At 65.4% G+C, this 14,731-nt stretch overlaps 2 protein-coding genes across 4 annotated transcripts; one reads left to right on the top strand and one right to left on the bottom strand.

The window, feature by feature from the left end:
* On the top strand, positions 1-9,257 carry ANGPT4 (angiopoietin 4). Of its 3 annotated transcripts, XM_054173696.1 has the most exons (9): positions 1-487; positions 4,252-4,407; positions 5,622-5,743; positions 6,035-6,270; positions 6,964-7,079; positions 7,616-7,717; positions 7,802-7,968; positions 8,534-8,664; positions 8,753-9,257. In XM_054173696.1, exons 1-9 carry the CDS (start codon positions 167-169, stop codon positions 8,911-8,913), a joined length of 1,512 nt encoding a protein of 503 aa, XP_054029671.1. In that variant the 5' UTR covers positions 1-166; the 3' UTR covers positions 8,914-9,257. The 3 variants fall into 3 exon arrangements, with proteins under 3 accessions (XP_054029671.1, XP_054029672.1, XP_054029673.1); XM_054173697.1 differs by lacking the exon at positions 8,753-9,257 and having other exon boundaries at positions 8,275-8,621; XM_054173698.1 differs by lacking the exons at positions 1-487; positions 4,252-4,407 and having other exon boundaries at positions 5,692-5,776.
* A 2,752-nt stretch (positions 9,258-12,009) lies between these two features.
* Positions 12,010-13,276, bottom strand: FAM110A (family with sequence similarity 110 member A). The gene has a single exon (XM_054173637.1). The coding sequence runs from the start codon at positions 13,211-13,213 to the stop codon at positions 12,197-12,199; it is 1,017 nt and encodes a 338-aa protein (XP_054029612.1). The 5' UTR covers positions 13,214-13,276; the 3' UTR covers positions 12,010-12,196.
* Between the last annotated feature and the right edge of the window lie 1,455 nt (positions 13,277-14,731).

Raw genomic sequence — 14,731 nt, 5'->3', positions numbered from 1 at the left:
CAGCACTCCCCCACCGAGGGCTTCGGGCGCCTGCCGATAAAAGGCTCCGAGGGAGGAAATGCCAAAATCGCAGCGTTCGGCTCCGCGCTGAGCACCCCCTGACCCACCCCGGCGAAGATCGGCGTCCTCGGCCCTGGCACCCCGCTCCTGCCACCACCCCCGTGCCATGCGGGCACTCAGCCTCGGCCTGGTGGCCCTGACCTGTGCCACGACCGCTCTGTGCGCTGCCGGAGCCCAGCGCCGGGCGCTCGAGGGGGGCAACCGCCGGCGATACCACCGGGTGCAGCACGGCCACTGCAGCTACACCTTCGTGCTGCCCGAAGCCGACCCACCGCCGTGCCAACCCGTGCCCGCCGTGCCCGGCCCTGCCAACGCGCTGCTGCAGCGGGACTCGCCGCTTGGCACCGCTCACGCCGGCCACGGGGCCGCCCAGCGCCTGCGGCACCTGGAGAGGATCCTGGAGAACAGCACCCAGTGGCTGCTGAAGGTAGGGCGAGGGGTGGGTGAGGGGCCGCGGGGTGGCATGGGCAGGGGTCTGCCACCCGCTCCCGCGTGTGCAGCATCCCCACTGCAGCTCTCTGCCTGCTGCAGGGCACTGGGTGCGTTGGGTGCCCACCCGGAACCACCGCATCCAAGCCACCCCCTGCAAGCAGGGCCGGATCCTGACCCATCTGCACCAGACACTGTCCCCTCGGAGGGGATGGGTGCTGCAGCTCACCAGGGCTTCCCACTCTGGCTGTATCCCCTCTGCCTTCCCTGCCACAGCTCCCCAGCTGTGCCAGCTGTGCTGGGCATCCCCCAGGGCTCAGCACTTCCCGCTCTGGGTCAGGATGTGGCCCTGCTGGCTTTTGGGAAGGGCTTGGGCAGGCATCTGAGCACAGGACCTTAGGGCAGGAGTCACCAAAACCTCCCCAGCTTCATCTTCTTCCTGAATTCGAGTTTATGCAGAAGCTCCTGGAGCTTGGCAAGACTTTAAGTGGCACCCTCAGCTCGTGGGTGGCCCTGTGGGGCGCCTACACCAGAAGAGCTAAGTGCCCACGGCGGTGCCCCCCACTCCGGGCTCTCCCTGCCCCTGCCGCCCAAGGCAGGAAGCGACGGTTCCTTCCCGAGGGCTCGGACGGAGCCTGCGTCAGACCCAGGAATAGCTCCCGGACAGCTCATCCCAAGGGACGACCCCAACACCCCTGCACCCTGGGTGCCTGTGCTGATCAGAGGCCGAGCAGCTTGTCCCCACTTGTCACTGACCCTCCAGTCGAGCGACACCACCAGCGCAGCCCCATCCACGTCCTGGTGTCTCGCCGGGCTGCCACAGGACCTGCACCCCCCTTGCTGGATGAGGCTCCCAGCAGGACCAGTGGTGCTGGGAGGCAGTGGGTGCCGAGCTCCTGCAGCACTCAGGGCTGGCTGTGGGGACAGATGCACTGAGCAAGGCTCCTGGGGGTGGCTCATGCCAGCCACACTGTTTGGGGAGCCTCTCCTAGCTGGGGGGGCTGTGTCCTAGCAGCAGGGACTGTGTCCTGTGTTCCCCCCCCCCCCCAGCTATTCGAGATGATAAATCCCTCAAAGGCTGGGAAAACGCTGAGCCAAGGCTGTGCTGGATGCCTCTGGGGTGTCACAGAGGGACCAGACACCACTTGGCTAATCTCCATCACTGTGGGACCTGCAGGGTCTGCTGGGCATGCACAGGCCAGGAGTCCCTGCAGCCTGGGGTCCCTGTGCCCTGGGGTCCCTCCAAAGTGGGGTCCCTGCAGGATCCAATCCCACCCCATCCCTTCCTTCCTATTCTATCCCATATCATCTACCCCATGCTGTCCCATCCATCCCATTCCATGCAATCCCACCCCATCCCATCCATCTCTCCCACCCCACAGCATGGCTCTCTCCCTTTGGCAGGAGCTCCCAGCCCTGTTTCCCCCTGGTTTTCCTTGGCGCTGCGGGGCGGAGCAGAGCTGCCCAGGCTTGTTTTGGTCCTGCTCCAGGCCTGAGCAAACAAGCTGGGGGCTCGCAGGAGGCAACAGATTCGGGGACAGATTGTCAGCAATGTCACATCCTGCCTGCTCTGCCCTGGCCCTGGGGCCTGATGGGGGGGACCCCAGGATGCAGGGACCTTCGGGAAGGGCCAGGATCTGAGGCTCCATCTCCAGCCCTCCCCTTGCCAGCCTGACCTTTTCCAGGGGTGGGAGCTGCCCTCGGGCCCCGAGCTGTGTTTGTCTGAAAAGGTTACAACAATAAAGCAAGAGAGGGAGAAAGGGAGAAGAATGAGGAAAGGGAGGAAAGAGGGGAGGGAGGAAAGGGAAGAACATGAGGAAAGGGAGGAAAGAGGGAAAGGAGGAAATAGGAGCAAAGGGAGGAAAGGGGGAAGGGAGGAAAGGGAGGGAAACGAGCCTGTGGAGCAGCAGGGACGTGGTTGAAGGGAAACTCTCCAGCAATCACTCGGCTCAGGGAAATGTTTTCCAGACGCTGCTCTCTGACCTTTCCCTGCTTCCTCCCCTCGAGCACAAGGGAAAATCCCTTGGGAAGCAGGGTGCAGGCAGTGTCAGCCCTGAGACCCTCCTGCCCCTGCTGGGGTGATGGTTTCGCTGCTGATGGCTCTGGGGAGGAGGGAGCAGGGTCCCAGCACTGCCAGAGAGATTCCATCGTGCAAACAAGTACAGAGCAGAGCCCTGAGCCTGGGGCTGCTGCTGGTCCTGCTCCTGTGCTGCACATCCCAGCCCCACTCATCCCAGCCCCGCTCATCCCAGCACTGCTCATCCCAGCACCACTGTGTACTGGCCATGCCCCTGCAGAGCAGCATCCCACCTCATCCTGTCCTTCCTGGTCTCCATTCCCATGAGATCTGATCCTCAGCCCCATGAGGTCTGGTCCCCAACCCTGCTGAGATCTGGTCCCCAGCCTCCTGAGATCTGCCCCTCAGCCCCCCGAGCTCTGATCCCCAACCCCACAAGGTGCACAGGGCCACAGGACTCTGCCTGGTGCCCCAGGATGAGGCTGTGGGCAGCGTGGGGACAGTGGGATCAGTGGTGTGGCTGGAGCTGGGCAGCCCCCATCCCGTTGGACTCTCGGGGGCTGCTTTCCCAGCGTGGGCGGCAGGGGCCCCTTCCGCTCCCCATGGTCCCCTGCCAAGGGTCTGTGCCCCCGTGGAGGCTGTGGCCCTGGGGAGGGGACGAATGGGAACCTCATGGTGGGGCTGCCAGAAATAGAAAAGCCTTTGGGAAAGGCTCCAGGGGCTGGGAAAGAGGAAGCCACATCCCAGCTGTGTCCGCAGCCACCTCCAGCCCCAGCCCCGAGCACTTCCCTGTGCTGGACACCCTCCTTCCCCAGCTGCTGGTGGGCTTCCATCCTCCACATCCACACCCCAGGGGAGCCAATGCCCAGAGTCTGCCAGCCAATGCCAGGGCTGGTGCCAGTGACAGCTCTGATGTCAGTCACTCCCTGTCCTGCTGCTTGGCACAGAGGAACCCAACCAGGCAGCAGTCCCAGCTTGCCAGCATGCCTGGGCAAACACAAGCCTGTGCCAGATCCCAGCTGCCATCACAGCTCTGGAATCTTGGCAGCCAGTGGCAAGGCTGCTCCCCTGCAGCAGCACAGCCCATGGGCAGCTCGCCCTGACCTCCTGATAAGCTTCAAAGGGCCCTGAGATGGGTTGTGCCATACTGTAAAGGCACCCAGGGCTGTGCCAAGTGGTGCCAGGCTTGGTCTGGGTTCTGAGGGAGGGCCTCAGAGCAGTGACATGCAGCAGTGCACTGGGCACTGCAGAGCTGTGCAGATGCAGAGTGGCCTGGAACATCCCTGTGAGGAGCAGAGGCTGAGAGCCCTGGGGCTGAGAGCCTGCAGAAGAGCAGCCCCAGAGGGGACCTCAGCAATGCTCAGCAAGAGCTGAAGGAGCTGTGGGGGGCAAGAGGCTGGGGCCAGGCTCTGCTCAGTGCTGCCCAGGGACAGGCCAAGGAGCAATGGGCACAGAGTGGCAGCCAGGAGGTTCCATGAGGAGAAAGTTGTTTGGTGTGAGGGAGCAGAGCCCTGGAGCAGGCTGCCCAGAGAGGTTGTGGAGTGTCCTGGTGTGCAGAGCTTCCAACCCCCCCTGGGCACTGTGCTCCTGGGCAGGCTGCTGTGGGAGCCCTGCTGGAGCAGGGGTTGGCCTGGGTGAGCTCCAGAGCTCCCTTCCAACCCCTCCATGCTGGGATGCTGTGAGATTCTGTGACCTGGTGAGCTCCCCAGCTGCCCCCACACCCACACCCCTGCTCCCCTCCACAGCTGGAGAGCTACATCCAGAGCAGCAGGAGGCCTGGGCTGGCGGAGCTGCGGCAGACGGCGGTGCGGAACCAGACAGCCTCCATGCTGCAGCTCAGCAGCTCCCTGCTCAACCACAGCGCCGAGCAGAGCCGCAAGCTCACCCACGTGGAGGCACAGGTACCCTGCCCCCATGGCCCTCTGTCCATATGTCCCTGTGTCCCCTTGTCCCTGCATCCCAGCGTCCCCACCAGGGCTGGGCCTGTGGCAGGTGGCACAGTTCCTCTGCTCCCAGAAGCAGTTTGATGCCCTGAAGCGATGCCAAGCTTGGATGCACCCCATGCAGCAGGGCTGTGTGCTGGGCAGCCACTGTGCTTGGTGGCACCAGGGGCACGGCATGCATGGCACTGTCAGCTCACCCCAGCTCTGCCATGTGTGCTGGGCAGCCAGCATGCCCAGTGGCACCAGGGGCACGGCATGCATGGCACTGTCAGCTCACCCCAGCTCTGCCCTGTGTGCTGGGCAGCCAGCATGCCCAGTGGCACCAGGGGCACAGCATGCATGGCAGTGTGGGCTCACCCCAGCTCTGCCCTGTGTGCTGGGCAGCCAGCATGCCCGGTGGCACCTGGGCCACGGCATGCATGGCACTGTCAGCTCACCCCAGCTCTGCCCTGTGTGCTGGGCAGCCAGCATGCCCGGTGGCACCAGGGGCACAGCATGCATGGCACTGTCAGCTCACCCCAGCTCTGCCCTGTGTGCTGAGCAGCCAGCATGCCCAGTGGCACCAGGGGCACAGCATGCATGGCACTGTCAGCTCACCCCAGCTCTGCCCTGTGTGCTGAGCAGCCAGCATGCACAGTGGCACCAGGGGCACAGCATGCATGGCACTGTCAGCTCACCCCAGCTCTGCCCTGTGTGCTGGGCAGCCACCGTGCTTGGTGGCACCAGGGGCACAGCATGCATGGCACTGTCAGCTCACCCCAGCTCTGCCCTGTGTGCTGAGCAGCCAGCATGCCCAGTGGCACCAGGGGCACAGCATGCATGGCAGTGTGGGCTCACCCCAGCTCTGCCCTGTGTGCTGGGCAGCCAGCATGCCCGGTGGCACCAGGGGCACGGCATGCATGGCACTGTCAGCTCACCCCAGCTCTGCCCTGTGTGCTGGGCAGCCAGCATGCCCGGTGGCACCAGGGGCACAGCATGCATGGCACTGTCAGCTCACCCCAGCTCTGCCCTGTGTGCTGGGCAGCCAGCATGCCCGGTGGCACCAGGGGCACAGCATGCATGGCACTGTCAGCTCACCCCAGCTCTGCCCTGTGTGCTGGGCAGCCAGCATGCCCGGTGGCACCAGGGGCAGGGCAGTGTGGGCTGACAGCAGCTCTCCCGTGCCGGGGCAGGTGCTGAACCAGACGCTGCGCATCGAGATGCAGCTGCAGGAGAACTCCCTGTCCACCACCAAGCTGGAGAAGCAGCTGCAGCTGCAGACCAACGAGATCCACAAGCTGCAGAGCAGGAACAAGTAGGGCGACTTGGGGACCCCCTGGACCCCGGGGTGAGACCCCAAGCCACCCTGGGAGCATGGCTGCACCTTCAGGGGGCCTTGAACCCCTCCAGGAGCTGGCTTGGGGTCCTTGAGGGGGGCCTTTGGTTTCTCCAGTCGAGCACTTCCCAGGAGTGCAAACTGGGGGGAATGGGAGGGGATGGGAACAGCTCTGGGTGTCAGGGCACGGCAGCTGGGTCTGGGTCCCCTGTGCCACCCACTCCCTGGCTGGCACAGCCCCCCCTGGTCATGCCTGCCTCCCCCTTGCAGCATCCTGGAGGTGAGGGTGCTGGAGATGGAGACGAAGCACCAGGCGGAGCTGGCAGGGGCCCGCTCGGAGAAGGAGAAGCTGCAGCGCCTGGTGAGCAGGCAAAGTGGCACCATTGAGGAGCTGGAGAAGTCACTGCTGGCCACCAGTGCCAACAGCAGCCTGCTCCAGCGCCAGCAGCTCCAGCTCCTGGAGTCAGTGCAGAGCCTGGTGCAGAGCCTGGTCGCCCAGGGCAGAGGTGAGCCCAGGGGGGCAGGGTGCAGGCAGTAGCAGGGCTGCTCGCCCTCCTGAGAGGGTGCCAGGGTGCAGTGCCAGTCCCTCTGCTGGGCACAGCTGTGGATGGCTTCACCCCAGAACTGAGCCAAGGAGCAGCAGAGAGCCCCCACGGGAGGGTCTGTGGCCCAGTGCCATCACAGACCAATAGAACAGGTTGAGAGACCTTTAAGATCATGAAGTCCAAGCATCAACCCAGCACTGCCAGGGCACCACCAGCCCATGGCCCTCAGCACCACAGCTCCAAGGCTTTGAAACCCCTCCAGGGATGGGGACTGCACCACTGCCCTGCGCAGCCTGGGCCAGGCCTTGACAACCCTCAAGGGGCAGAAATTGTTCCTCATGGCCAACCTAAACCTCTCCTGAGGCAACCTGAGGCCATTTCCTCTTGTCTGTCACTTGTTCCCTGGGAGCAGAGCCCAAGCCCCACCTGGCTCCAGCCTCCTCTCGGGGAGCTGCAGAGAGCCAGAAGGTCTCCCCTCAGCCTCCTGTTCCCCAAGCTGAACAACCTCAGCTCCCTCAGCTGCTCCTCACCAGACTTTGTTGCCCTTCTCGGTGGGCACAAAAGCGTCCAAGGGAGAGGGGAAGGGCAGCAGAAGCTGGCAGGGCTGTGGGACTGGTGGGGGTTTCTTCCATCTCACGATGCCCTCTGCCACAGCCCAGCTGCCCAGGCAGGAGCAGCTCTTCCAGGACTGTGCTGAGGTTCTGCGGGCAGGCATCCATTCCAGCGGGGTCTACACCCTCCACATTGCCAACCTCAGCGAGCCCAAGAGGGTGAGCACAACCCAGAGAAGGCTCCCAGCCCAGCACCCCAGGCTGCTGTCAACCCCAGTGCCACCCAGTGCCCACCAGCTCCATGCCACGGTGGCTATCCCTATAGGATGGGCACATGCCAACCTCTCTCCTGGTGCAATTGTTGCCATCCCACCTGACCATGGCAGCTGAAGGGGGGGGTGTTGTAAAATTGATTTTAGAGGCACCCCCACCTCTGAGTACCATGCCCCAGCCCTTGCCCACTGCTGTGGAGGGAGAGTATCCCCTCCTTTCAGCCTGGCACTGGGCACACCACCTGCTCACCAGCTCCTCTAGCACCCATGCAGCACCCATGCTGAGCTGCCCAGCCCTGGGGACACACACCCCCAGCTGCCCAGCCAGGGCCATCTCTGAGTGGGGATGCACCCTGCTGCCCAGGTGGTGCCAGCCCTGGGGGGGATGCACCCTGTTGCCAAGGTGGTGCCAGGCCTGGGGGGCGTTGCAGCCAGCTGCCCAGGTGGTGCCAGGCCTGGTGACCGCAGGTGTCCCTGCTGCAGGCGTACTGTGACATGGAGACGGAGCGCGGGGGCTGGACGGTGATCCAGCTGCGTGCCAACGGCAGCCTCAGCTTCCAGCGGAGCTGGAGGGAGTACAAGCAGGTCTGCACCCACCCCGGGCTCCCTTGGGGCACCCTTGGGTGCCCCCCCCCCGCCCCCCCTTCACCGGTCTCGTTGCTTTGCCAGGGCTTTGGGGACGCAGCTGGGGAGCACTGGCTGGGCAATGAGGCTGTGCACCTCCTGACCAGCCGGGCACCCTACGCCCTGCGAGTCGAGCTGCAGGACTGGGAGGGCACCCAGGTCTATGCCCACTATGGGAAGTTCCAGCTGGGAAGCGAGAAGCAGCTTTACAGGTAGGAGAGGAGAACCATGGGGGTGGCCTCAGACCTTCTCATGCCCAGCTGTCCCCTGGCTGCATGGGCAGTGGTGGCCGTGGGCAAGGGCTGGTGTCCCAGGGAGGTGTAGGATCAGAAGGAGCTTCACTGGCATTCCTGGGGGATCATGGCTCAGCCAAGTGCCAGAGGATGTCACTGTGCCCCCTGCTCTTCCTTCCACCCCTGGGCTCCTGGGACATTCCATCGGGGCTGTGGGATTCACCAGCCCAGCTGGGCACAGTGCCATGGCCTCCGGGCACTGCTAAGGGGTTGGGCATCCCCCAGGCTGCTGTGCTGATGGCTGAGGAGGGACGGAGTCACGGAGTCAGTGCTGGGAGGCACTCATGGTGGCCATGCTGAACTGGGTGGCACTGATGATGGCCATGCCATGCTGGGCTGGGCAGAGCAACACCGATGGTGGCCGTTGCCACGCCATGCTGGGCCAAGCCATGGTGGACCGGATGGCACTGACGGTGACCACGGTCATGCTACGCTGAGCTGGGTGGCACTGATGGTGGCCACGGCCACACCACGTGGGTGGCAGGCTGTCACTACAGGACTACAGTGGCACAGCTGGGCAGCAGAGCGGCATGGCACTGCAGGGCACCCACTTCAGCACCCGCGACGCCGACAACGACAACTGCCTCTGCAAGTGTGCCCAGATGCTGTCGGGAGGTGAGCAGAGGGGGGCAAGGACGCCCACGCAGCACCCGTGGGTGCCCAGCCGGGAGGCCACCCTCTCAGCCTGCTCTCCCCTTGGCAGGCTGGTGGTTCGATGCCTGTGGGCTCTCCAACCTGAATGGGATCTACTACCCTGCCCGGCACAACGCCCGCAAGCTCAATGGCATCCGCTGGCACCACTTCCAGGGGCCCAGCTACTCCCTGAAGGGCACCCGCATGCTGATACGGCCTGCCAGCTTCTAGCCTGCCAGCCTGGCATGCGAGGAGGGGTCCAGGAGAAAGAAGGGACTGCTGCGGGAGGCTGAGCCCTCCCAGGAACCTTTCCCCCCACCCCAGTTTGGTTTTGTTCTTCTCCCCTCTGCGGGCAGCCTGCAGCTCGCCCAGCGGGGCTGTGGCACAGTGACCGTGCCAGAGGGGCCCACGGGCAGTGGCAGGGTGCCCTGCTGGCCTTGACCTCTGACACCCACCCAAACCCACCTCAGCTTCTCACCCCGTGCTGCTGCTGGGCCTCAGGTGTTTTTGCCCCAGGGCTGGGGGTCTGAGGAGCAGGGGGTGTCTTTGGGGACCCCGAGGGGGCCAGCCCCGGGCTGGCATGGCTAGGAGCCCCGGGCTGGCACCGGCAGGTAAGGGAAGGCACTGGGGGACTGTGAGCAGTACCCTGGAGAGGGGCGAGGGACATCAGGACATTTGCCTTCCCCGTGAGGACAGTGGGACCCCGCTGGCAGGGTTCTGGCACCGGCACCTCCTGGGCACAGGGCAGCGAGGAGGCTTCTGACACCCTGCCCTCAGCGCTGGCCCGAGGCATTCGCTAATTAACGCTGATTAAAGCCCTGAGGTGGTTGGCACTGCCAGGAGATGCTCATCGGAGTTCACAAACGGAAAACAAAGGCGGGGGGGGGGGCTGCCCGGGAACCTCCCCCTGCCCCACTAAGGGCAGCAACCATCCCAGCACCTCCAGCACCCCCCAGTACCTCCTGGCACCCCCCAGCACCCTCTGGCACCTCCCAGCACTCCCCAGCACCTCCAACACCCCCCAGCACCCCACACCCTGCCTGCACCTGGGCTGGGGGCTGTGTGCCAGGTGGGTGGGTGGCTCCCACCCTAGGGTGCTGGGCCTGGCTCCCCAGACTGGGGTGATACTGGTTGGCTCCCTCTCCCAGCTGCCTGCCTGCCTGCAATGGGCAGGGCAATGGGCACCCTCAGATACTCCAACCAACGTCAGAGCCACCAGCTGGTAGCTGCCAGGGCAAGTGAGAGGGAGGGCTGGGGGTGCAGAGGCACGTTTGTGACATGCATGCACACACACACACGTGTGCACATGGCCATGCATGCTGGGCCACACATGCAGGTGCCCATGCACACACGAGCACAGGGTGCCCTGGATGGCCTCTCAGGCCATGGCACACCAGGACACAGCAGCTGCCCAGCCTGTGCCAGGACAGGGAGGGGTGCTGGTGGTGCCCTCTCCCTTTGGCAATAGCAGCAGGTTCAGACCAAGCCCTGGCCATGCCAAGCTGAGGAATCTGGCAGCACAGCTGGGCACAGCTGCTGGGATCCAGCTCCCCCAGAGCTTTCCCTGAGGGTGAAGCCTGTCTCTGAGTGGGTGCCCTGGGTGCCAGTCAACCCCTGGGTTCTGACACTTGGGGGAAGCACCTAGCAGCACCCCACACACTGGCATTAGGGATCCCTTGGGTTTGTGCTTCCTCTCCAGTCCAGTTTGTCAGCCTGACTCATGGGCCAGGCATCATGCCCACGTCCTGTCCCCTGAGATCTGCTCACTGCATCCTGCCCACCACAACCTGCTCACCACATCCTGCCCACCACAACCTGCTCACCACATCCTGGGCAAGCCAGGCCCCTCTGGGATCCAGATGGATGCTGCATGCTGGGCAGCAGCTCTGGGGGGGCACTCACAATGCAGGAGGAAATGCCTCAGCCAGCAGCTGCCCAACCAGTGCTGAGCTGGGGGCAAGCACTGGGTGAGCTGGGACTGGGCAGCAGCGGCTTTGACCCCTTTGAAAACGAAAGCTGCAGCCCTGGGGTGGTTGGCTGGGCCTTGCCACCAGCCCAGCACCACTGCCACGCGTGTGGCATTTGCTGAGTGATGCCCGTGCCAGCCAAGCTGCCTCCTGGCACACATGGAATCGTTTGTGCCACGGCCCCAGCAGTGCAGCTGAAGCTGGAGCAAGGCAGGTGCAGGAGAGGAGCTCAGGCAGGACCCCCTTGGTGCGGACGCTGGTGGCTTTGGTGCCACCTCCCCCAGCAGCCACCTGCTGGCACGGGACACAGCTGCGGGGCAAGGAGCTGCGGGGCAAGGAGCTGCGGCCCTCACCCGCGCAGCCAGCACCGGCAGTGCCGGGGGGGGGCTGTGGTGCTGTGTGAGGCTGCCTGAGGACACCAGGCAAATGCTTTTCATCTTCAAAGCCTTCCCTGCTCCAGCTTTCATCCTCACCCTCCTGGGAGGTCCCTGCTGCCGCCGCCCCCAGCTCCCAATCCCAAAGGAGCCAGGATTTGGCCGAGCTCAGCAGCGCTTTGCCGGAGCAGGATGAGGAGGCTGCAGGGTGGGCATGGTGCTGTCTGAAGCACGGAGGGGGGAATCCCACTGCCCAGGGCTCTGCCAGGACCTGCCAGACCCAACCACCACCCTTGCCATGCCCGCTGGGTCCCGCGCTGGCACAGCACCCATCGCTCCCACCGGCACCCAGCTGCTTGGCACCACCAGATGCTGCTGAGCACCCCGAGGGTCCTTGACCCACCCCACCCCCACCATCAAAGCCCAAAGCCCCCAGAGCACAGAGATTTAATAAACCCAGCTGAGTTATCATCATTAGCACTAATTATCCTAATTATTGTTATTATTTACAGTTCAAACAAGCAGCAAAGCAGTAGAAATGAGGAAAAACACCCAAACCCACCATCTTCATAAATAGCAGGGCCCAGCGTGCCCAGGGCTGTGCTGGCACCCAGGCGGGGACACAAGTGTCACAGACACACACACACACAGTCCTGGGGTGCTCAAAGAAGGGGCTCAGTTTGTCCCTTCCACACACCCCACGGTGCACCCAAGTTCCCTCAGACCTTCAGAGCTGAGATGGAGGCCACCAGCACATCGTCCCCACCCTGGGCACTGTGGCCACCTCAGTGGGGCAGCTCCTTCCCAGGGGCTCCGTGCAGAGGGGAACCAGCCCCTTGCCCCCCACCCCTGGGTGCTGTCAAGGAACAGGGGGTCGAGCACATGTGGGAACAGGCAAAGGTGTTGGGGACCAGCCACAGAGCCGGGGACACGCGTGTCCTCTGTCCTCTTGCGCTGGCCTGGCTGTCTGGTGCCAGCACAGGGATCTGGTGGAGCTGCAGCCGTCAGGAAAGATGCCCGGCCACCACACCAGGGCCCTGCCAGCACCACCGCGGCACGGGGAAGCAAACAGGTGGCTGAGTTAGAGAGTCCTGCCACCACCCCGAGGTCCCTGCCCCGTCCATCGTCACGCTGCTCACAAAACAACCCACCCCCGGTGCCACCCTGTCGCCGCTACACGTCGGAGACCTGCTGGCACTGCTTGGCCTGGCGCAGCCCGTACAGCCACTTGATGACGCGGGCGTTGCGCTCGATGACGGAGATGCCGTAGGGGACCCTCTCGGCCGGGCGCCCCTCCGGCGTGGCGGCGCTGGGCGGCGAGCGGCCGCCCTCCGAGCTGGCGGTGCTGACGCTGTGGAACTTGAGGGACACGATGTCGGAGCTGGCACGGGCGAAGCGCTCGGCGCCCACGTCCTGCAGCTCCTCGGGGTCGAGGCCGCAGTAGTTGAAGAAGCGTTCGAGGTCGGCGGTGGCCCGCGACAGGCGGTCGCTCAGGTCCGACTTGGAGCGGTGAAGGAGCGGCTGCCGGCGGGCACTGTCGGGGCAGGCGGGCGAGCTCCGTGCCGGGGTGGCCGCCAGCCTGCCCGGCACGGGGGATGTGGGCACCGGTGTCACCGGTCCCTGCGGGGCCCCGCAGGGATGAACGTCCACCCTGCGCACGGCCACGCTGCCGGGGGGCTTGGTGGCAGCAGGGCTCTCCGGCAGCTTGCCGGCACCCTCTGCCCTGTCGCCCGGTGTCGCGGGCACCTCCGCCCTCCACTTGTGCTCCCGGCCCAGCGGGCTCTCCGCCTTGGGGAAGGGGCTGTCACAGAGGTTGATGAGGTTGTTGAGAATCTCCAGGTCAAGGGAGGTCTTCGGGCCACCGGCCTCGGCGCGGCGCGGCCCCGAGGGTGCCCTGCGGCTGGGGGTGAGCGCTGCCCGGCGTACCCCCGGGGTGAAGAGGGGCTGCTTGAGCAGTGGTGGCTTCACCGGCTCCTGCTTGGTGCTGGCGACCCGCTGGCTCTTCACGTACTTGGCCTTGTCAGCCTCCAGCCTCTCCACCGCGCTGGGCTTGCCGGCACCCGGCTGGGCGCAGCGGCGGAAGTACGCGGGGCCCTTGCGGAGGATGCGGACGGGCATGGCCGAGGTGAAGGGCACCGTCACCGCCATCCCCTTCATGGCATCGCCAGCTTGCAGCGCCTCGACCGGCATCCTCCGCGCCAGCAGCGGGGCACGGCGTGGGCAGGAGGCAGGGGCGGCGAGGGGCTCAGGGGCCGCTGTCGGCTGCAAAGAGAAGGGGAGGGGGTACAGAGTGAGGGGTGCCACCGGTGGCTGCCCGCTTGCCCGACCCCCTGCCCGCGCCGCGGCCTCGCCGAGCAGACAAAGGCTTGCCCGGGGGTGTGCGGAGCCGCACCGGCTGCGCCAGCTGCGCCGCGATCGCTATTTGAAGGCAGGGACCACGCCTCCGCCGGCCGCCGGGGCCTCCGCCAAGCCTTCCCCCCGCCAATCCGCGCAGCCAGCCTGCTTCAAACTGCCACCCGGCCAATCGGGCTGCCGGGAACGACACCCCGGCTTCGGCGAGGGGCGCCCCGGGGCGCCCGCGCCGAGTGGAGAGGGGGGGGAAGGTGTCCTGGCAGCCCCTCGTCCCCACCGCCCCCCCGCGGCTATGCCAGCATCACCCCTGCCCACCGGAGCGTTGCTCGCACCTCGGAGTGCGGTGGCCTAGCCCTGAGGATGCATTGCTTGCGCTGAGGGGTGCAGCCCCTAGACATGGGGGTGCGTTGTCTGCATCCAGAGATGCATCACCCCCTCCCAGGGCTGCAGGACCCGCATCAAGGAGTGCATCATTCACTCCCAGGGATGCATCGCCCCTACCCACACTTGCATTACCCACACAAGGGGTGCAATCCCCGTGCCCCCCAGGTGCACCCCTGCCCCACTCACCCACTGCCCCTCCAGGCTGGGGTATTTGGGGTTCCTCTCCCTGCCGCTCCCTCAGCTCCCAGCCCCCTTGCAGGATCTGGGGCTGCTCCCGGGCTCATTACTCCCGCTCCGGAGCCTGCTGGGAAGCCCTGCTGGGGTTTTCCACCCGTTCCTCCCTGGCTGAGGTGTGCCAGGAGCTGTGCACCCCATGTCCTTGGTTCCCCGCCAACCCCAACAGGAGCAACCTCCCACCCCAACGGTCGCAGGCAGCACTGCCCCGCCCACAGCGGTGGGGAGGGGGGGAGGACACCCAAACCAGCCCTGGACCCCTCTGCAGCCCCCTGCCCGGTGACTCCGAATGCTCCTGCCAGGGATGGCCACAGCCAGAGGGTCTCCAACACACTGAGGGGCTCAAGAAGTTCTGGGGTATGTGTTGGGACATAGGATTGAACTTGCCCCCCCTCCCCCCCTCTCCCCCCGGTCCTCTTTCTCAAGCTGCTCTGAGAACCCCCCTGGGGTTCCCCAGGTCCAGGCACAGGGCAGCCCTGGGGAGCTAAGAACGAGCCCTGGGACTCACCAGGTACTGTGGCGGGCACGGCAGGGGTCAGCGTGCTGTGGTCCCACTCCCTTCCCACGGCACCGTCAGCCACTCACCTGCCTGCACAACTTCCTGGGTGCCACCCAGGGCCCGGCCCAGTGGGCGGCAGGAGCCAGACTTGGCACCCACAGCACCGTGCTGAGCCATGGCTGCGCTGCCTGAAAGCCCACGTGTGGCTGCCTGCAGCTCCTAGCCCCACAAAACCTGTA

This window comes from Dryobates pubescens, chromosome 26, assembly GCF_014839835.1.
Source record: "Dryobates pubescens isolate bDryPub1 chromosome 26, bDryPub1.pri, whole genome shotgun sequence".
NCBI lineage: Eukaryota > Metazoa > Chordata > Aves > Piciformes > Picidae > Dryobates > Dryobates pubescens.
Note: the sequence above shows the minus strand (reverse complement) of the source record. Positions and strands in the feature narration are given on the sequence as shown.

Coding starts and splice junctions, on each gene's coding strand:
- ANGPT4 (XM_054173696.1), top strand. CDS start 167: ATGCGGGCACTCAGCCTCGGCCTGGTGGCCCTGACCTGTGCCACGACC. Junction 4,408..5,621: donor TCACCCACGTGGAGGCACAG/GTACCCTGCCCC, acceptor GTGCCGGGGCAG/GTGCTGAACCAGACGCTGCG. Junction 5,744..6,034: donor AAGCTGCAGAGCAGGAACAA/GTAGGGCGACTT, acceptor TCCCCCTTGCAG/CATCCTGGAGGTGAGGGTGC.
- FAM110A (XM_054173637.1), bottom strand. CDS start 13,213: ATGCCGGTCGAGGCGCTGCAAGCTGGCGATGCCATGAAGGGGATGGCG.